Source organism: Sphaerodactylus townsendi, linkage group LG03, assembly GCF_021028975.2.
Source record: "Sphaerodactylus townsendi isolate TG3544 linkage group LG03, MPM_Stown_v2.3, whole genome shotgun sequence".
NCBI lineage: Eukaryota > Metazoa > Chordata > Lepidosauria > Squamata > Sphaerodactylidae > Sphaerodactylus > Sphaerodactylus townsendi.
The window spans coordinates 43,698,663-43,721,791 of record NC_059427.1 but is presented as its reverse complement, the minus strand read 5'-3'; the positions used below and the strand labels follow the sequence as shown (position 1 = coordinate 43,721,791).

The 23,129-nt window shown below is 40.2% G+C and overlaps 1 protein-coding gene across 2 annotated transcripts in view; it reads right to left on the bottom strand.

The window, feature by feature from the left end:
• The window catches only part of GRM7 (glutamate metabotropic receptor 7), a 651,468-nt gene that overhangs the window by 418,069 nt on the left and 210,270 nt on the right, over window positions 1–23,129 (bottom strand). For both annotated transcript variants that reach the window (XM_048487962.1, XM_048487963.1), the window contains exon 2: window positions 19,863–20,079. In XM_048487962.1, coding sequence (XP_048343919.1) covers window positions 19,863–20,079 — 217 coding nt within the window. The remainder of the gene's footprint in view (window positions 1–19,862; window positions 20,080–23,129) is intronic.

Below are 23,129 nucleotides of genomic sequence, written 5' to 3'. Positions count from 1 at the left end.
AACAAGTAGACAAGTCAGAAGTAGCAGTTTTAAGATGAGGAAAAACATGGAACTGTCCCCCTCAAGTAGAGAACTTTGACTTATCTCCCACATGCACTTTGCTCTCACCTGAGGTCCTGCACACGCACAGATGACAGCTGTCAAAAGCATTTGGCAGAGAGTGGTTTCAAGAAAACAAGCCACAGCATGGTGGTATATTTTCTTTTATTTCATTTGATTGTATTATACTCTTGTAAAAACTATTCACATTTATGGCACTACATGAACAGCAAATCTCCTATACACATTTGCCATGCAAGTTGGGAAATTCTCTGCTAAGCAGGAGGAGACTACCACTGTCAAGTCAAACACACTGGTCCTTTCCTCATGGGTGTAATACAGCGACCCAGGGATGGCAAAAATGCCATACCTGGGCTGCTGTTCACACAGGAGGTGATGCTGCATCGCAGCAGCGCCATCCTGGCCGCCCAGGAGCGGCGTGAAGCCGCCCCTGTTAACCTCACTGAGGCCCTTTCCGCACATGGATAGAAATGCACCTCCACTGGGGACCGTTCACACGCTAGCGTGTGAGCAGCCCCGACTTTCTTCTCAGCCAGAGAGGCGGCTCCATACAGAGCCACCTCCAATCACCCCCCTCCACTCACCATCCCATCCAGCATCACTCTGGAGGGCTGCAGGTGTTATGGGATATTCTATCCAGAAATACTCACAAACAAGACAGTCAGCAGTAAGCAGTTTATTGAAGGCACGATTGCAAGCATGGAGAGAGAAGCAGCTCAGGCATCTCTCTGGGGTCTGTGTCACAGCACAGCTCAATGTTAAGGCTCCTACTCTGTCCCCGCGGCCCCCTCATTTGGTTATGGGGCTCCCAATCTACCAATCTGCTTCCAACACCTATCCCCTAGATCAGGGGTAGGGAACCTGCGGCTCTCCAGATGTTCAGGAACTACAATTCCCATCAGCCCCTACCAGCATGGCCAATTGGCCATGCTGACAGAGGCTGATGGGAATTGCAGTTCCTGAACATCTGGAGAGCCACAGGTTCCCTACCCCTGCCCTAGATACATCAAGGGCTTTCCACATGCAGGCATTAGCTAAGCGAGCATAGAATACTTTAATTAGGAAATCAGCTAATTCTACATAAGGCACAAACATGCACCAATATCCTGTGTTTCTGGCTACCACAGGCCTAGTTCCCTGTTCTTTTCTCCTTTTAGTTCCTCTTTTCCCTCTGCCTCATTTCTGTTGTTATAAACATCTGTGACCTTCACACTCAGCTAAGTCTTTTAGGTATTTTTCTATATCACAGGAACCCGCCCACACTGCCCTCCGACCTCCAGGGGTCGGAGGGCAATGTGGGCGGGGCTCTGCAGCCCTCCAGAGCGACGCTGGACAGGAAAGTGAGTGGAGGGGAGTGGGAAAGCAGTGTCTTCCCGCCGGTGCTGTTCACACCATGCCTACGGGAAGACGGTGCTTTGGAACAAGTGACTTATCTCCCACAGGCATTTTGCTCTCACCTGAGGTCCTGTACCCACACTGATGACAGCTGTCAAAAGCATTTGGCAGAGAACGGTCCCTGAGCCTCCATTGGCATGATTCATGCCGGTGGAGGTGCGTTTCCACCCATGTGCAGAAAGGGCCTCTGTTATTTATATTTCCATTAGTACTGCTAAACATATTACTGCTCATATTAACATTGGCCTTTTCTACACAGCACAAACAAGACGTCCTAAGGACGTCTTAAAAAGAACCACCTTGGCTTTTTCGTCTACATAGTGAACATTTTATTTTTCCTGCCTTCTACCCCATTCCCATTAGAGCACTTTCATTTTCACAGCAGCTTGTGTCCGCCATTTTCTGCAGCTTGAGAGTCCATGCTGCTGCCATCTGCTGCATTTGTTTTCCATGTTTTCCTCTGCTTTCAGTTTATCTGATTGTTGTTTCCTTGTAAAAAAATCATGAATAAAGTTTGTTTTCCCTGCTGATGTGCATGTGTGATTTTTCTCCCCCTTTTTTAAAAGTGGGAGGTGTATTCGTAGCTACTCAGATACCTTCTGAGAATTGCAGCCACTCAGAAGATTGATCTACTTCCCATTAAAAAGCATTGGGTAGACCAATCTGAAATAGCAGAAGACATCTCTGTGGGAAACAAATGCAGCAAATGGTGGCAGCACGCACTCTCAAAATGCAGAAAATGGCGGGTGCAAGCTGTTGCAAAACTGAAAGCAAAGGCTCTAATGTGTGTGGGGGGAGTGTAGAAGGCAGGAAAACTAAAATGTCTCTTGCCTGTCATGTTTGCACAACCAAGCAGGAGATGTCTTGAAGATGACGTCTGAGGAAAAGAGTCCACTTTTTAGTGACTTTAAAATAAGACAGCTTGAGCAAAAATAAAATGTCCTGAGGACATCTTGGGGAAAAGCTGGGCAGACCTCCTCCCCATGACACCTTCCCTCCTCTCTCCTCAGGATGTCTTATTTGTGCTAGAGCTTATAAATAACAAGTTATGGCCACCACAGACAAATTCTCTTGGTTGAAAGTCAGGAGGCAGCCCACTGGAACCTTGAAGTAATTCTTCATTCACTTGCCTGCTGATCACTTTTTACAGCCCGTATTTCAGTATGTCCATTAAATGTATCACTGATTTGAATTATGCTACCATATTATGCCAGTGGAAATCACCACCATTAGAGTGGATTTGTGGGATACAATCTACTATTCTTGTATTCACTGTTGGGAAATTTTTTAAAAATCAGTAAGGCTTTTTTTGGAGCTGCAGCATTCGAATAGTGAGAAAAAAACATAAATATAGAATACTGTTTATACTGTGGAGTGGGAAGAAAATTTAATTATGAATGGCAGACGATAACTGGAGAAGGTTGCAGTACCACTGATTTAAAATGCAATTAGAAGGGACGTTTTATTAATGAGGAAGCTTCACAGTTACTAATGCAGTAGGTAAGAGGGGCACTGATATAAATGATTACAGCACACAGTGATTAAAAGGGAGAAATACATTTTGAAAACTCCATATGCAACTGTACATAAATGATTGCATCATTAACATTTTATACCCTACTATGCACTATATTTAACCCATGAGAGAAATGAAGTACAGTCCATTAGAATGTACTCAACCAGAAAAGAATAATTCAATATACTGAATACTGCAGAAGCATAAATTATGCCCCCTGTTAGAGAGTTTCACCATGTATACCAAGCTTCTACCCTTCTATTTCATTTGAGAGAATTTCCAGCTTTTAAATGTGGCAGCTTGCTCTGTGGAGATAGTTGTTTTCAAGGTATAAGTGAAGGGAGTTTTTCATTATGTTCATTGCAACAGCACATGATTGATGGATGGGATTGCATCATCTGGCTAGCACCCAAGGGATCAGGCTCCTTGTGCATTGACATCATTTAGTGAATTAAAAACAAGCCAAGGTCAGAGTTACTCTCAAGATAAATATAATGTAAGTCTACATACTAACTACTAAGCAAAACAGACTGATACAAATTAAAAGAAAACCAATGTGTGAGCTACTTTAATCCAATGATTACCAAAATTATCTTTGTTACATGCTAGTACCAGTTTAGGAAAGAGACCAATGGCCCCATCCAAAAAGGAGGGGGGGGGCAAATATGTCTGTGGAAACGGCATGCGGATGCACCAGCAGATTTGCCTACCCTGGGGCATTTGCCCTGGTGGAGAGGAAAACAGCTGGTGCATGGCCACCGTGGCTCCTCCCCAGTGCTGGGATGCAGTGCCGTACATGGTGTGAATGGGGGTGGCCAGGGGCATGGCTGGGGGAGGAGCCAACTTTAGCTGTAAAGTTCATAATTCCACATTTACTTGTAAGGAGAGATCCAACTTAAATTATTTGTGAACAATCTAGTCCTTAGCAGGTTAGTTTATTTGTTTATGGTTAACAACCAGTAGAACAACAATCCATAAAAAGCCAAATTGTTTATAAATGGAGAGTTTAGAAAGTTAAACTGTAATATAAAACTGATTTTTAACATTCTTCTATAGGAATTAAGGGTCTCCTGTACACCTGCTCTCCTGTATTTGTTTAATACAATTCAAAACTGGGCTACATCATTAGAAACTGTTTTGTCCTTACCCAACAACAAATAGTCCAGTTTCCATTAATTGACTTTTCCAGCCCATTCAGTCAAAATGGGCCCCAGGATCTCTTCTCTAAGCTTGTCATATAGAGGGTACTTAAGTAACTTATGTTCTCTAGAGAATCAACTTCTTCCAAGGAGCAACCACAGAGTCTCTGTTCCTAGGGGATTTTCTTGAATCTACTCTCTAAGACAGCAGATGGCAGGGTGTTACTTCGAGCCAATAAAAACACCCCCCTTTAATTTTTGTTCTCTAGAAAAAATAAATAAGGGGCTGGTTCCACCTGAAATCTAAAAGTTTCAGGAGCCAGGTATTCTGGGGAGAGGCTTAAATCAGATTGCTTCTCTATGTCATAAATTCTTTGTCTGAAAATCTCCCTGGCTTTCTCTATGCCCTGATTTAGAAGAGTATTGGGAGAAAGTCCTATTTTCTGGGTGGCTCTTAGAACAGCATTATGCCAACTTGAACTTGAAACAATGATGTTCAGTTTGTGGTTATTCCTAAATGCCTGGAAAGTGCACCAGAAGTTCTATTCACCAGTACGTACATGTAGAATAAGAATAATATTGGTAATTGCTGTAGCTGTATTTCAGGACCCTGATCGACCTAAGTAATTAAGTAAGGATCAAGTACCACTTGAACCACTTTCTTAAGCAGTTACTGTCATTCAGTTTGTCTAATTCTTGGCCTATAAAAACAGAAGAGGTGCCCTGTTGGATCTAACCAGTTATCTATTTAGTCAAGCATTCTGTTTGACACAGCAGCCAACCTTTGAATGCAAATGAACAGAGCATAGAAGGAAGCCCTTACCTGACATTGCCTCCTAACACTGGAATTCAGAAAATTTTTGCCTCTTTAGAAGTTTCCTTCAATCACCAACATGGCTAGCATCCAGTGAGGGATCTATCCACCAGAAAACTGTGTATTCCCCTTTTAAAGCCATCAGTGTTTGTGGCCATTACTACATCTACCAGCAATGAATTCCATAGGATGATTACATTTTTGAATGCTCTCCTATCATAAAAAGTCAACAGAACAGAAATATCTTCCAGCACTTTTCTCTGGTTTGTCATTTTTTACTTACATGGCAATTAAGAAAAAAATAACATAGAGAAATATTCATAAAGTGCCACTAGACATCTGAAGTTGTATGCCCTGAACTACTACCTTATTCTCTCCTAAGTCATAGTTGGCAACCACTAAAACCACTCCTAATTCCTTTCAATGGAATTTGCAGCAGAATTCTAGACATGCCGTCTCAGAAGTATGTCTGTCAATGGACAGTGGGCCAAATAAGAATGTGTATCATTGCAGTCTTAATCATGAATTGATTTTAGCCAGAATGGGACTACAGACTTATACACAATCTTTATTTTTACCAATTTAGCCGGCCAAGTGTGTAAAATGCAGTCACATTGAAACCCACTTACACTGACTCCAGCAAAGAGCTTTCAGAAGCAGAGGTGGTTTGCCATTGCTTTTTACTGTGGAGTCTTCCTCACTTCCAAATACTGACTCTGTTTAGCTACTGAGATCTGACAAGGTCAGGCTATACCATGATGCCTCCCCCTTCCCTTAGCCAGTATTAAATCTTATTAATTAATAAAAGTAATCACAGATGAAATACTTTTTAAGAGTTAAGTGTCTGGTAGTCTCATTAATAACCTCAAATTGTCCTTTAGTTTTTCCATCATTAGAAAATGTTCATAATTTATAAATTCCACAGGCTACTGTATGCAATTCAAAGCTATATTTCTTGTCATAAAGATAGATCTAAGCTAACTTCAAGTACTCATAATAAAAGTCATTTTGGGAAGAATTATGAACTCTGAAAAGGACAAATTGAAGTCTTTTGATACTGGAAGCATGAGTAAATGCTAAAGGAAAACTGATGTTCTGTAGTTCCAGCTGCAAGTTTTGTGAACTAAGGATTTTGGCAGATACTCAGGGAAACAATCCAGAATTTCAGGTAATTTAGGGACAGATTTAGGGTTGAGGGTGATAAACATTTTATTCTCTGTAGCTTGTCTGCCAAGATAAGCTGCCTATTTCACTGATGGGAAAAACTGTCAATCAACCAGGCAAATATTTCATAGACAAATTTAGACATTCAAATTTACATACATTGTACTATATAGAGGGAAAGAAGTCCATGTGCTGCACAACATCTGTGGTCAGAGCGGGCCAAATTACACAATATATATATTTTTAATTGAGTCAGATCCATGAATCTCCAACCACCAGCAAATAATTACCATGGGACCATTTTGGCTCATGAGTCCTTCCTTTTCCCTGTATGGTGATCCTGAATTGAATCTGGTCTCCACAGATTGTTACAAAGCTGCTCTTATGAATGGGGAAAATATATTAGATCTGGGAAACCCAGAACCAACCAATTTAAAATCATACGAAAGCCAGCATGGTGTAATGATTAAGAGAAATGGAGTTTAATCTGGAGATCCAGGTTTGATTCTCCACTCTTCCACATAAGAGGAACATTTTTAACTAGTGAATTGGATTTGTTTCCCTACACATGAAGTCCATTGGGTGACCTTGGGCTAAACACAGTTCTCTCAGTATTCTCTCAGCTCCACCTACCTCACCTTCCTCACAAAACGTCGGTTGTGGGGAAAGAGAGGGAACATGTTTGCAAACTGCTTTGAGACTCCTTACAGTTGAGAAAAGTGGGGTACAAATCCAGATTCCTCCTCTTCCTCCTCCTCCTCTTTTTCTTCGACATGTATACATTTGGCTTTGTACTCTTGATGGGGAAACAATGCATGGCGAGATCCCACTTAGGCATACGAAGCTTACAAACGCACATGTGTACCCGCATAGGTCATATCAGGCATATTAAAAAAAACATTTTGATGTGGGAAATGACATCAAAAGTAGTGCCAGATGTTGTAATTATTAATCCCTTCCAGAATTATATAGTTGGTATAATTCTGAGCACCAGGACAGGACTTTTATTCCTGAAAATTATTTTTAAATCACTCTAGTTTCGCACAAGCCATGGCCAATGATGACAATTTAGTAATAAGTTTAAGATGAATTTAACATAAAACTTGGCATTGAAATAATGATTTAGAATTTTTAAAACACTTGATATTCGCTAAGTCAACAATCTTTACGACACTTACAACACAAGGAAGGAATTTCTCCATTTCCAACTAGAGCTTGAGGCTTAGATCAACTGAGATCAAGCAGGCTTGTCAATTTGCCCACTGAAAGAAGGAGATGCTATTGGTTGCTGCTTGTGTCTGTCAATTGTGTCACATGTCACACCGCAGCCACTGGAGCCTGCCTCATGATCTGTGATTTTTCTCATTATCTAAATTTGACTGCTCAGTGCTATAAAGAAACAGTGTTCAAAAATGGTGAATTCACATTCCACTTTTAAAAAGGGAATTTTTATTTGGATTGGGGCTACACTGCAAGGGGAAGGGAGTTAAATGGTTCTCCCTATGCTATTTTTTTAAAACTCAGCTGACCTTTCTGGCTGCTATTTAGCCCATTGTAGAAATATATATAGTTTACTTCAATGGGAGAAAGACCAACATTGGGCAATAACTCATGGCCACACAGCTGGGAAAACCCTCTACAACTGGTTGCCCCTCACATCCCAAGTTCTGATCTTTATCAGGCTATCCTGTGGCTGCTATCTACATTTAAAAATAATTAAATTCAAAATAGGACCTAAGTGTGCACAGTCTCTTCTTATATTTATTTTGGCAATTCAACCAGTGACCTACATATGTGTCCTGTACCAAGTGAGCTGCAAACACAGGTATTTCCACTTACACTAAATGAAATGTAAATACTGGAGAATCTGTGATAAGGATATGGAAATACAGAATGTCTGTTTCTTTTTATATGCCACCCATAATCCTTTCATGTTGTCCATTTTCATCACCATTGATTTTTACATTTGATTCTCTACCTTTTTTTAAACTTTGAGAGCATATTCTACTATTTTATGTCATTCACACCATTTATATACAATTGAGGACAAAAACAACATTACAGTTTCATTAATTTAACAGGAAAAGTCATCAGGAAGAAAGCTAAACTAGCCCAAAAATAAGGTCTTGGAATAACACGAGGGGAAAATGAAATCGAAACGGGGAATTTTGAGTCAAAACAATGAAAGCATAACAGTAAATGCAGCACAGTAGCAATCAATGAGTTCTCAGCTCATGCTTTATATTTGGATTTATATCCCCCCTTTCTCTCCTTGTAGGAGACTCAAAGGGGCTTACAATCTCCTTGCCCTTCCCCCGTCACAACAGACACCCTGTGAGGTAGGTGGGGCTGAGAGAGCTCCGAGAAGCTGTGGCTAGCCCAAGGTCACCCAGCTGGCATGTGTGGGAGTGCACAGGCTAATCTGAATTCCCCAGATAAGCCTCCACAGCTCAAGCAGCAGAGCTGGGAATCAAACCTGGTTCCTCCAGATTAGATACACGAGCTCTTAACCTCCTATGCCACTGCTTAAGGAGTGGTACAAGTGTCATGCAAACAAAATTATTTCATAGCAGAATTTTCTCATTGTCTGATAGATTACCACAAACAAAAGCAACCCCAAAATGTACAACTTGCAGACCAACTGTTGTGTCACACTTTACAGAGAAGACTAACTCTAAACAGTCAGGAGGAATTATTATTGCATGTAAGGACACCCTCAGCTAAGCAGTAAAACAGCAGATCATTCCCTATATATCTACTATTTGGTTGTGGAGATGGAACAGCAAAAAAAAGAAAATAATCTCCTCTTGTATTACACTGCTCATAAAAGCAGTTATTGATATAAATAGGTCACAAAAGGAAAAAGTGTGCTTCCTTAGCACAGAAGACATGAAAACCTACACAATTAGCTGTTTCCAATAAATTGTTGCTTCAGTACAACTAGGACTTCAGAGAGAATAAGACATGTTCAAGAAATAAAGCCTACAGAGATGGCCTTTCCATTGGCAGTCCTCCATTCTCTAAAGAACAGTAGCAGCAGCTCCTGCTGTCACCTATTATATGAGACATAGATAATATTACTCTTTCCAGTTTTCTTGTTAGTGTGCTGTGAAGAAGAAGAAGAAGCAGAACCAGAAAAAGAATAAGAGGAGGAGGAAGAGGAGGAGGAGGTGTTTGGATTTATACCCCACCTTTCTCACCCACAAGGAGTCTCAAAGAGGCTGACAAACTCCTTTCCCCTTTTCTCCCCACCAGAGGCGTATCTAGGCAAACTGGAGCCTGGGTACAAAACCTGAGTTTGTTACACACACTCCCCGATATGGGCGGCCACCCTCCCCCACCACGACCAAACAATGATTTTTTGAACCAGCTCACAAAACACCTTCCACCCTCAGCAAGACATACATGGCTCTCTCACCACCAACTCTCTTTCCTAATTTTGTCCTCACACCAACCCTATGAGGTAAATTGTTAGCCTGAGAAACAGCTCCAAGCCAGTGCAAGTGGGTATTAAGTATGTAAATCTCTCACAAATCACCCCTAGCAAAACATTTACCAAACAAATGACATCTCGCACAAAACACCTCCAGTGGAATCCACCCCCAAACAGCATCATTTTCTAGGGTGCTGTGTGGTTTCCGGGCTGTATGGTCGTGTTCTAGCAGCATTCTCTCTTGACGTTTCGCCTGCATCTGTGGCTGGCATCTTCAGAGGATCTGATAGTTGGAAAGGAAAGCAAGTAGAGCATTTATACCTGTGAATAAGGTCAATAGGTGTGGGCATCTGAATAGGAGTGGCCTGGCAAGTGAGTAACAATGAAGTGTAGCATGTAACAATGGAGATAGCAAGGTCAATAGGTGAGGCATCTGAATAGAAGTAGTCTGGCCTTTGTTCCCTTTGATTGTCTATAGTCATCCTGTGTCTATGTGGAGCTGATTAGTCATTGTCTTGACTCTAGTGTTTTTCAAAACTGGCACCATTTTCAATGGTGTTTTTCAAAACTGGCATGATTTTTGATGGTGTTTAAACTAGGGAGCCCAGATTCTTCTTTTAAATCTACCTTAAAGGGAGAATCTGGGGTCCCCTGTTAAAACAACACTGAAAATGATGCTGTTTTGGGTGTGGATTCTCCCCCACCCTGAAACAGCATCACTTTCAATGTTTAAGCTAGGGACCTCAAATTCTCCCTTTAAATCCATGCCAGCTGGGGAAATTTGGAGGGTGCCTGCTTTCAGGGGTGCAATTGTTAAGCTAGCAGCACCAAACTTTTAGGGTATCTTTAGGAGACTCTTCTGATGATACCAGCTAGGTTTGGTGAAGTTTGGTTCAGGGGGTCCAAAGTTATGGACCTTCAAAGGTGTAGCCCCCATCTCCCATTAGCACCCATTGGAATCAATGGGGGATGGGGGCATCCCCTTTGGGAGTCCATCCCTTTAGACCCCCTAAACCAAACCTGGGTGGTATCATCAGGAGAATCTCCCAAAAAATCCCTGAAATTTTGGTGCTACTAGCCTAAAAACTGCGCACCCTGCAGGCCAAAAACTGAAGACACACTAAAAAATACAAAAAACACACAAACGAATCTGAAATTTTTGTGCACTTCCCCACATGACCAAATGGGGGCTCCCGCAGACATTTGACTCCCCATGTCCCCATGGCAGATATGCCCCCAGCTCCCCACAACATACATTTTGTGAGATAAGTGAGACTGAAACAGTTCTTAGAGAACTGTGACTAGTCCAAGGGCACTCAGCAAGCTTCGTGTGTAGGAGTGAGGAAACAAATCCAGTTCACCAGAAAAGAATCTGCCACTCATGTGGAGGAGTGGAAAATCAAACCTGGGTCTCCAGATCAGAGTCTGCCTCTCTTAACCATTACACCATGCTGGCCTATTGAACCAAAGTTACCTTTCTGGAAACTGAAGCAGTGTTGTACCAACAGTAGGAAGTGCATTTAAATGGTACCATGGAAGAGACACAGAACCATTCTGAAAGAAGCAGAAGTGGCAATACAGAAAGGGAATCTTGAAGTCACTTCATATTTATACTTAAGATGGTACATATTGGGTAACCAAGAGAAGGGGATCTTAACCTGATCTAATCAGAGATGAATGGTGAGGAAGAGCATGGTAAGCAAAACTAGCACACAAAGATGTATGTGGTGAAGTTCACTTGCTCCAAGCGAAAATATTGCCTTTCCTGTCTTGCTGGGTTCAGGTGGATACAGATTGTATGTAGAATTAGAAATGAGCAAAGACTGGGGGAAAAAACTAATGTACTCAAGTTATTGGGGCATTAATACAGCCTTTTTCAGAGAGCTGTTTGGGAAGCATGGAAATATGTGTTGGACCAACATGGGCAGAGGGTGTGTGAGTGAGAGAGAATCAAGTAGGTAGATCTGCAAGATTTGTATGACCATTTGTAGTAATGCATCATTTTCCTCATCAGATTACAGTCAAATTCTGTTTTGTGGGATGGGAATATCTACTCTTTACTAAAAAAAATTTTTTTTTACCAATTTTACCCGCTCCTCTCTCCCCAGAATCTCCCTCCCCTATGTACATCTGGAACTGGACTGAATTTTTAAAAAGTTTTCTTTCACTCATAACAACTAGTCCTAACCTTGCTTAAAACTACCACCTCAAAATATATTCCCTGGACAAAGAATATTACAGTGCAAGGTATGTATGAAGGGCTTCTTATTGGATGCTTCTATTTATCACATTTGTATCTTAGCCACAGACTCTCCTAGGGAGTTCAGAGCAGCATACATACCAGGTACTTGTGCATCAAGGCAATTGCTCTGTGAGACAAGTTAAACTGAAGATAGTAACCCAAGATAAGACAAGAAGCTTTATAGATAAATGGGGTTCCAACTTAGGATCAAATCTAACACTCTAATAACTTAATACTATCTCTGACATCATATTCCTTCCTTCCCTATTATCCAGTTCTAGATGCAATAATAGTCTTTATGTATGCAACCACATGGGAAAAAACTGTAATTTTGATATTACCACGAATTTAGCATTATAATTAAGAAATGTTATGCATTATTTCTACAAGCATCTATAGTAGCCTTAACATCAATGATAAATGCATTATCCATTAGGCCATTGCTAAACGATGGCATGATACAAACAGCTACAAAAGAGTCATACTTTGTCCTTACTGTGGAAAATATAACAAACAATTTTGTCATATGTGTTTAGTCTGTGTTTTCCATTATGAGCAACACTTGCATTTGTAGCATTTTGCATTATATTTAATTCCAAACGTTTCCCCCCTTAATAACACATAAATATGCATTCATACATACAAGGAAAGTAAATGCAAATACCAACATCTTTTGGCACGTCAGTAGATTGAAATTATTTGAGCATCATCCTTCTATAAAGCTGTTTTTCAAAGTGCGGCATCATCACTGCCACTATTCTTACATGGATTAGGTTGAAGAATAAGATGCTTCTAATTACTCAATGACAGTTTGGGCATCAGTGATCATGCAAATGCTCTTCAACGTACAGATAATGCCGGGAATCTGCAAAGAGACAGTTGCTGCTGCTGTCATTGGACTAGCTAAGTACATCTGTAACAAATACAAACTTCATGCCGCCTCTTGAGATCATAGACAAATTGGCCCATGACCTAGTTCAGACTGAAATCTAGTTAGCGACTGAATCTACCACACTAAATCTCACTGAAGCTTAATATTTAAAGGTTGCACCAGCTTTCATGATTTTGTTTAGTATTGTTAAGGGTAATATAAGGACAGTCTTGATGTACAAGGTCCATGGTTCATCTAGCCCATGGTGTTTACTAGAGATGGCTGTGCTCTTTGCAGTCTCCTTGTTTAAATAATCTGAACCTGTTATTCAAAAAATGAGCCTTCAGACCACTCAGAATTAAGGTCTTCAGGAGAACTACAGTGGTCAGTTCCTCACAGCATAAATAAGACATCTGGGGGATGTCTTCAAAAGACGCTAATTTTTATTTTCACTCTGCACACCCAAAATAAGATGTCCTGGGGTCATCTTTAAAAATAGCTGCCTCTCACTTGTTTTATGGACAGCACAGGCATCAGAGGAGGGAAGACATTTTTCCTGCCCAACCAGTAATCTCTCTGGTCAGTTTCACCCTCTGCTTGAGCCTGATATTTTGTGTGTTACTGAAGGGATTCTCCCACCTCCATTTGCTGAAGGTTGCCCCAGGATGTTTGCTCTGATCCTGGGCACTTTTTCAGCCCTAAAAGTACCGTACATAGTTATACAAAGCTCTTCCTGTTGATTCCGGCAACATACAGTTTTCCTATTTTCTTTTTATTTTGGAGGAGCGGTATTTGAAGATATGCAGACATGCATATGGAAATCTTAGCTGCTCAGACGATTCCCATTGAAAAGCACATTGCCAGAATCGGCAGGAAGAGCTGAGTACAACTATGACCTTCAAGCTGAAAAGGCAACCAGGGTGGGAGCCTGCAGAGCAAATGTTCAGGGCCAACCTTCAGCAAATGGAGGGAGGGAGAATCCCTTCAACAACACACAAAATGTCAGGCACAAGTAGAGGGTGAAACTGACCTGACAGCTTAACAGCAGAAAAATAAGATGCCTCCTGAGCTCTCCATTCCGCACAGCCAGGCAGAGGATGTTTTGCAGGTGGCTTAAGGAAAAAAGGTGCACTTTAAAGCATCCTCAAAATAGGATGGCTTGAGCAGAAATAAGGCGTTCTGAGGATATCTTGGGGGAAAAGCTGTGGAATTCCTCCTCAAGATGCTTTTTTCCCCATCCTTGGGATGTTTTATTTGTGCTGTGCAGAATAGACCAGTGTTATCCTGCACGTGAGCTCCCAAAGGCACCTGGTGGGCCACTACGAGTAGCAGAGTGCTGGGCTAGATGGACTCTGGTCTGATCCAGCAGGTTAGTTTTTATGTTCTTATGTTCTTATGTTATCCCAAATTTCTGTCCTCTCTTTTGGTCATCTGCTCCACCTGGTTTGATACTGGGCAGTGATGTGCTGGCAGCAAACAAAAAAGAGCAATGGACAAGAATGTAGTAGACTCTGTACCCTGCCAAACAGCTCCCTGTCATCAGGATCCCTGGGAAAAAAGTAAATTCCAAAAATATATATAATAAGCCAGAGACAGTATCTAGTTTACAGAAGGGAAAAGAACCTGTCTGACTCTGGTGAGAACTTTAAAACTCTATTTTAATGAAAATAATTAAAACATGCATATACCTGAACCACAACTCTTAACAACAAAAACATACATATTATAAACAACAACAATAAAACAATGAACAATACACACACAGGGGATCCCAAATAAAATAATATCAAGTCTCTGTAATACAGTAAGAGATCCACTAATGGTGCAGAAGGGAAAGATATCAATGTCTGATGCCTTTCAAATACTCAGCTTCCATTGATGGGTTTCATGTATTCATAGATGAACAGGATGTTGATAAAATCCTTGGCTGGTGGTCAATGGAAGGTGGGAGTATTGGCCCGGGGAAAGAACAATACTTTCAACTATTGTGACTTCTTCAGCCACTTTAGGCACAATCTTTCTATCATAATGATAATGATAGAAAATATGAACAAAGAAATAGCCCCACAACATAGACACAATAATTATAATAAGCTGATACATACACACACACACATATATATACACATGCATACATGCATACATACATACATACATACATATACATATATATATACATATATATATATATATATATATATATATATATATATATATATATATATATATATATATATATATATATATATACACACATATGTCTATATACACATATATACATATATATATACACATATATTTGTAAGTATACTCTCTCTCTCTCTCTCTCTCTCTCTCTCTCTCTCTCTCTCTATATATATATATATATATATATATATATATATATATATATATAGATAGAGAGAGAGAGAGTATACTTACAAATATAAATATATAAATATATTTTGTATATTTAGGAATCAGAATAATCTGGCTCAAACATACAAAAAATTATCCACCCCCAAGGCAAGTCATTACCTACGTGCATACAAGCATGTTAGAAAGTCAGTTACTGAAAGTCAGTTACATGTTTGAAAGTCAGTACAAAGTAATCAAGCCTACAAGTTTATAATGTTCATAGCTGTGACAGGGTGTAAGGCCAATGCAGCATAGTGCTGAGTGAAATTTAAAGAGACAGGATGTAATCTTGAGAACAATAAGAAAGGGAATGTTTCACAAATAACATCTCAAATCCAAATTTTGATTCAAGCCCCAATCGGTATGAAAAGTTTTGAGTGGGAATATCCATTTAGCCTCTTCTCTAAGGAGGATCTGTTGCACATTTGTAAAAGGATGTTTGGATTGATGCCTATATAAAACCAAGAACCTTAGATCTCTATCTGTACGATTTTTCTGTAAATAATGTTGAACAACTGGTTCCACAATTGTTTTTGGTCTGATATTTGAAGAGTGCTCCAAAATTCTTTGTTTAATGGGTCTAAGCGTGTAACCTACACACACTCCTTGGTGTTACAGTTAGTGAAGTGAGTCCTTTGATTGTGTAACAGCACCCACTCCCTGAGGGAAGACAGAGACCACAAAAAGGAAGGGAAGCCTGTTGCTGAGGGTGGTTATTTGGATAGCTGACTTTGTTGGCCTGAGGCACTCCCCTCAACTCACACACACACATGCACAGGCTTTTTAAACAGGACTCCTGTCAGGGCAAACTAATCTATAGTTATAAATGCTGCCACCATAAACTGAAGTAAAATAACTGGAACTTGAGAGGCTCTTGAAAGTTTAAAACACAAAAACTGTATTTTTATTTAACAAACTTCTCTTCTCAGGATGATGGTTCAGAGAGGCACATAAGCATTCCTTTAGGCAGGTACTTCTTAATGGTTACAGAGCAGTTTTCTTCTTTGTTATTACAGGTATCAGTTTCAGAACAGACATAATCACCCATGGGTGCCTCTTGAGGGAAAACTTTCCACCCGCAGTTATGGACACTCCTAGTTCACCTGCCCTTTATCACAAAAGGGAATGGTCACTGACTTTAGGAGGGCCCCCACGTAATTCTGAGAACCAGGCTATCTAGCCTATAATAACCACTGTTTCTCCTTGACCATCTCAGATTACTTTAGAAGAAGCTGGCCACCCAGCCTGCCTCTCACCATCCCGTAGGCCACACTACCTCCTGACTCCCTCTCTAGACAGAGGATCTGTTTTGCTCATAGGGTCTGTCTGACCACTTGCCCAGAACTGTGACCCTTTGTCTGCCATTTCAAGAGCCCAGTTCCCAAAAATCAAACAGCTCCTTCTCTCACAAAACTTCTTTTTTCTTCCTCCTTTTGACAGGCTGTTCCCTGTTTTTATAGTCCCCAGCTCCTCCTACCTGTGGGTCTAGGCCAGTGGTGGCGAACCTTTGGCACTCCAGATGTTATGGACTACAATTCCCATCAGCCCCTGCCAGCAAGGCCAATTGACCATGCTGGCAGGGGCTGATGGGAATTGTAGTCCATAACATCTGGTGTGCCAAAGGTTCGCCACCATGGGTCCAGGCTATAGTCTCCGCCAGCCAATCAGAAGGTGTCTACGTTTACATTAAGCATTGCTAAGGCCAGCTTCTCTGCACCTTCTACAAATTAACCCTTTTACCTGGACCTAATCCATCACAGATTGCTTACTGTCTGAAGACATCCTTTGTCTGGGTGGTGATCATTAGTCACTGTCTTGATTCTAGTGTTTTTCAGTACTAGTAGCCAAATTTTGTTCATTTTCATGGTTTCTTCCTTTCTGTTGAAATTGTTCATGTGCTTGTGGATTTCAGTGGCTTCTCTGTGTAGTCTGACATGGTGGTTGTCAGTGTGGTCCAGAATTTCTGTGTTTTCAAATAATATTCTGTGCCCAGCTAAGTTTATCACATGTTCTGCTATTGCTGATTTTTCTAGAATCAAGACAGTGACTAATGAACACCGCCCAGACAAAGGATGTCTCTAGGCAGTAAGCAATCAAAGGAATCAAAAGGCCAAGCTACAACAATGCAGATGCTCTCACTAATTGATTATGCTATCTTCATGGTTACTTACATGCTAAATTGGTGGATCCTACCCAACACATGCAAATCAAGCTTGCTAATTGCACCCTTTACACTTGTTAAGAGGCAAATGGTTCTTTCTCCCACCCTGGACAATCCACAAGTATATATATTCCACTTGTTTTACTACCATCAGATCCTCTGAAGATGCCAGTCACAGATGCAGGAGAAACGTCAGGAGAAAATGCTACTAGAACACGGCCATGCAGTCCAGCAACCCCCCAACCTCCCAGTGATTCTGTCCGTGAAATCCTTTGACAATATAATGAGGATATAGCAAAATATTCTACATGCAGCAGAAAAAAAGAAAACTGGCTAGGTATGGGATGATCAGAAAAACACTGCAAGCCTCTCTATCAGTTTATTATATATTTTTCCTTAACTCTCCTTAAAAAAGGCTAGAGCAACTTATATAATTCTCCCCTCTGTTTTCTGATCCTCAAAATAATGCTATGAGGTAGATTAGGTTACAAGTGAGGAATGGTGAGGTACTCAGTGACTTTCATGGTTACATGGGTATGTGACTCTGCCCCCCCCCCCCGTTTTACTCTGACTCTTTGACCACTACACCCTGCTAGTTCTCAAGAATAGTGCATTAAAAATAAAGTGAAAGGAAATGCTGAGAAGGGGCATAATGTATAGTCTTTACAGGAACTCATATTTACCACCCCATCTCTCCCTTCCATCCCCAATTATACAATGCATTAGAAGAACTGAGATGTGAAAAAAAGTGGGAGGTTTTGAATGAATTAACAAACTAAACTGTAACAAGTCACCGGAACCAGATGGCATTCACCCAAGAGTTATTAAAGAAGTGAAACTGTGGAACAGAAATATGTAATGTGTTAAAATCAGCCTCCACACTAGATGACAGGAATGAGGCCAACATAACAGCAAAATAAAGGGAGCTGAACAAATGTTAAGTGAAATAATGACAATATTTTAACCTCTGCCTCTTGGTGTACAAAAGGAATTCCATGCCCCTTAGCCATAATAATTTCTGCTTTCCCCCTCCCCACCATCCATAGCTTTTCCATTTCAGACATAACCATTCTAAAGGAATGTAAAAAGAACTGGGTGCAATTTTAATGGCATAGGTAGACCACTGTCCATGTGTATATACATCTCTCTCTCTCTCTCTCTCTCTCTCTCTCACACACACACACACACACACACACACACACACACACACACACACACACACACACATGTTTACATAGGAGCATTTAAATATATGTACATTAAAAATGTTTACATGGGAGCAGAAAACATTTCTTGCATTATTTAGGCAGGGATTTATATTCCTTTCCAAATCAAGTCACTGAGCTATATACTCATATGTCTGGCTTGTCAGCATTTATAAAATGAAAGAGCAAAAATGTGAATTTTTTAAATGTGACTGGCCCATGTGGACTCCTTAAATAATAAAATAAATACTGAGCAGCAGCAACATCATGACATTTTCTTTTTTTTTCTACATTTGTTTCTTAAATCCACTAACTGTAGCAAGAAAGCAGAAGACTAGCTTCCCGTCCCTTCCTCTTTTGGAATGCTGCATACTTCTAGACTAAGCATCTTTTTGCAGATGCTCTGAGCCACTGAGATATTCCACCATGGTAGAGAAGATGTTGATGCATGTCAGTGATTTTCAAACTATGCTCCAGAGAACTCTGTGATGACTTCAAAATCCATCCTATGATCTGTCAGTGAAAAGATCAACAATGGCAGAAAAGGTTCTCAGAAAGATAACCATGGTTACCAGTCTACTTCTATAAAACAGAGAGCTACAACAGTATACAGTATTTTGCATTGTCAATTGATGCAAGCTAAAAAACAACCCCCAATAGCAATATCAGGCAGCCCAGAAAGTCCCCATGAATTTCCCAAAACACATAGGGTTGGATCCAGCCAGTTTTATACCTGTTGAAAAGAGGAATTTACAAAATGCTACACTGGGGATGATGAGCTCTGCATGGAAAAAACACGTGTGGGATGGGGGCTGTAGTAAAGAGGAGAACATGGCAGGATTGAGCAAAAAAAGATCCAGCCCATAAGGTTCTCAAGTAGACAATCTGGTGTCCCTAAGAAGACAAGACTCACAGACGATACAGAATTTTAAAAACAGAAATGTATGTTAAACACAAAAATATATTTCTGGTTTTACACTGTGTTAAAACATTTTGTCTCAGCTTGACTTGGAACCCCTTCATGGCTAAGGAAGTTTGACCCCTCAAACCAAGAACAAGAAGTTTGCTCCTCATACTGCACAGACCAATTCTTAAATGTCGATCTTAAAAGGTATACAAGAACTGTTTCATATAAGTCTACAACACTGAAGATACTGTTTGCTTCAAAAGAACTCCAGGGTGTGAAAAGACCGCTTTGTTCCACTTCACCACAGTGTATGATTTTGACAGTGGAGAACAAGATACCTAATACAATGTCACTGTTTTGTCTTTCTTCCACAGAGCATGAACATTTTGTTTGTGAACATTTCTATAGCCGGAGAAACATGAGAAAATCATGAGGGGAAAAATAATAAAGATGTAGAACAATTTTAAAGATAAAACGTTTGTAAAATGCACACACACACAAACGGACACACTATATTTCCATAGCTGCCTGTTAAATAGAGGATTGCTCCTCACCTACCTGAGTCTCTTGAAATTTGCATAAAAGATTCCACGCCTTTTTCTCCATAATTTCCTTCAGAAGCCAATGTGGAGACATAATTCCATCCCAAAGCTTTCACTATGTCCACCATTGCTTGGGCCTGGAAAGAATCTGGAGGAACCACTCGTGAGAAGAAATCATAGCGCCTGTCGTCACTTAATTCTGGTGCAGTTGAAGCATAACTGATTTGGGGGATCTGTAGAGAAAAGAACAATTATTTGGAATTATAAATTGATAAAACTCAGCGCATGCACACACAACAACAACAATTAGCTTGAGCTATAATACAATTAGCCTTCCCAATGCCCATCTGTTACTTTCCATTTCCATTGGCTCCTAAGTGAAAGTCAATGAAGCTATCTTTTAAATGACTTTCATTATGTGAATACTAATTGGTCAATTAAAGTATTATCAGACTCCCCTCCCAAACTTTCATAGACTTCTGTAATGAATGATATAGTAACATGCTTGGAGTTAAGTGCAAATAAACCACATATAAGTTTGTCCCAAGACAATAGCAAAGACGTGTAGCTTAATTTTGAAGACAAATGAGATTGAATTATAATTTTGCTATCTGAGGGTAGCACTAGCATGACCAACAGCTGATTTCTATCTAGTTATTCAATAAACAAATCACAACATTGGCTTGGGCGGACTCCATGTTAAGTAGAATTGACACCAATTGTACAAAGGTAATTGAATTAAGAGACAACACTTCTGATTCAGCAGTTTTTAAATTTGACATAAAGAATTTGCTGCATCTGATTTTTACTATTTAGCTGATATTTTGTATGTAGGTCATAAGTAACTGTGCATTCCATAAATGAATCAGGGGGAAATATGATTACTTTCAGATACCTGAGACAACTGTGATTGCATTTATTTGGTCACTTAATGTTATTTTTTGGGGGGGGAGTTCACCAGAAAAGTATCTGAACTGCATGTAGAAGGATCTAGATTCTTCAGCTTCAAAAAGGGTCAATTAAGTGGTAATATAAAAGATCTATTTGAGACCTTGGACAGCTGCTTCCAGTCAGAGCAGTAGACAATACTGACTACAATAGACCAAGAGGTTAACTCAATATAAAGGTAAGTTCATAAGTATGTGTATGTGTACAGCTTTTTTGGTGAACTTGAGATGCCAAAATTTGTCTGAACTAAAATTTCTACTCATTTTTGGATTCCAAATTGCTTATTGTGGTATGGCACTGATACATTACAACATTCTTCCCAATTGGATTTCCAGAGGGATGATGCAGCTTTATGCAGCTTTAATTTCACAGCTTTTATTTCTCTTAAATGTTAATGAATACATGTGGCTGCTAACCTCCAGGCAGAGATTGGATATCTCCCAAAACTGCAACAGATCAATAGACATGAGAGATCAATTCCCATGGAGAAAATGGCTGTTTTGGAGGGCAGAGTCAATGGAATTATCTCACTGGGGTCCCTCCCTTCCCCAAACCCCCCTTCATCAATCTCCATCCCTAAATCTCCAGGAATTCCACAGCTCTGAGTTGGGTGCCCTAACCTGTGAGCACATATACCTCACGCAGAGCCAACTCTCAGATTGCAAATGTGCATTGAGGAAATCTCAGTACTAAAACAAAACCTGATATGGTTGTGTTGTCAGCCTCACATCTTCAAAATCCCTGAGGCAAATCCCTGGCAATTTGTGTATCTTACCACTCATGTACAGAAAAATCTTAATCATGCCATAAGATATGTGTACATTAAGGCTCTAGTATCTGCCTCAACCTCCTCGTTAGAAAAGAGCTGCCAAACTTAAGGCCCTTTTCAAGCCCTTTGGAATTTCCTTTAGCTTCATTTGAAGCCCTTTGGAGTTTCCTTTAGCTCCATTCCACAAAAATTACTGCACTAACAACACACACAGTCAGGTAAATGGAGCTGACCTATCTATGTGATGCCATGTGCTAACCATTTGCACTAGCAATCAAGGATGTGATGGGTTATTTCAATTTACCAGCATTTGTGGCAAAAGAACAGAAGGTATATGCATGCATATATATCAGGTATATATCAGACAAAGACAGTTCATTCTGTGGGTTTGCAGAAAAAGAGATTTTTAGGGATGGAAGAATGTTTGGGCAAACAGGATACAACAACAGGTCCTTTGCCCTAGCAGTTCTGCTTGTGACAAAATTTAGAAGAATCTGGGGCAAAACTCTGCTAATGCTCTCTTTTAAACAAAATAATTTGTAAGAATTACATGGCAGCTCTCCACTGAAATTTTTAACGAAAGACATAGAGACCTGAGCTGCTTAACCAGATTAATCCAGTTAATGTTTCCTGTACTGAAGTCCCTCCGAAGCTGATGAGGATACCACAGAAGAATTTGCTGAGTCAAGTCCCTGAGGTAATCTTAGTTCAGTATAGCTGTAAATTATTCACCAAAAATAAATGCTCAAACTTTCAACCAAGGTTACAAAAAACATTCTACATGTTAAGAAAAATCTACCCCTCATTACCTCTGTCTTTCTGCCTTGCGTTTCTGCTAAGGGTTGCACTTTTGAGAATTTGTTGCACATTTTAGCAGGCCCATGTCAAGCCAGGAAGGCTTTCAAGCTGGGAACAGAAATACTTCAGAGGCTTGATCTCAGCTTCTTACAAGGATCTTAGAAGGACCATTTTCAAATGCAGAGATTTATTAACAACTTAGTTTCAGAATAAAATTGCATATGCTTATTCATAAAATGTTAAAGAAGCAAAACATCAAACCAGTTGAGCATCAGGGTCTTTATTTTGCAAATTATGTAAATTCATCACCATATAATTTGTGTGTCTCTTTCTTCCAGACAACATTCTAATGCATCAAAAGACATGTAGACATAGACAAAACACGGTTGAGAAGGGGGGGGGGAAGTGTGTGTCTTAAGTCAAGATTCTATATTAGCACAGATCTGTAGCTTGAATGCAAAGAGATGTGCAAACCACCTGGATGATGCCATATTTTTAAGATGGGCACCATGTTTTAAGTGTTGACCCAGTTGCAAAATAAGCCATGATCTGAGTAAAGACGAAGGAATCAAGGCAGGAATGATAACCAATTGAATAATAAGAGATGAACACTTGAAGCTGGCTTATGGTGAGACAGACCATTGATCTCTCAAGGTCAGTATTGTCTATTTTAACTGCCAACAGATTCCTGGGATCTCAGCAAAAGGCCTTTTTCATATCACCTGCTACCCAGTTCTTTCATGGGAGATGGCAGGGATTGATCCTGGG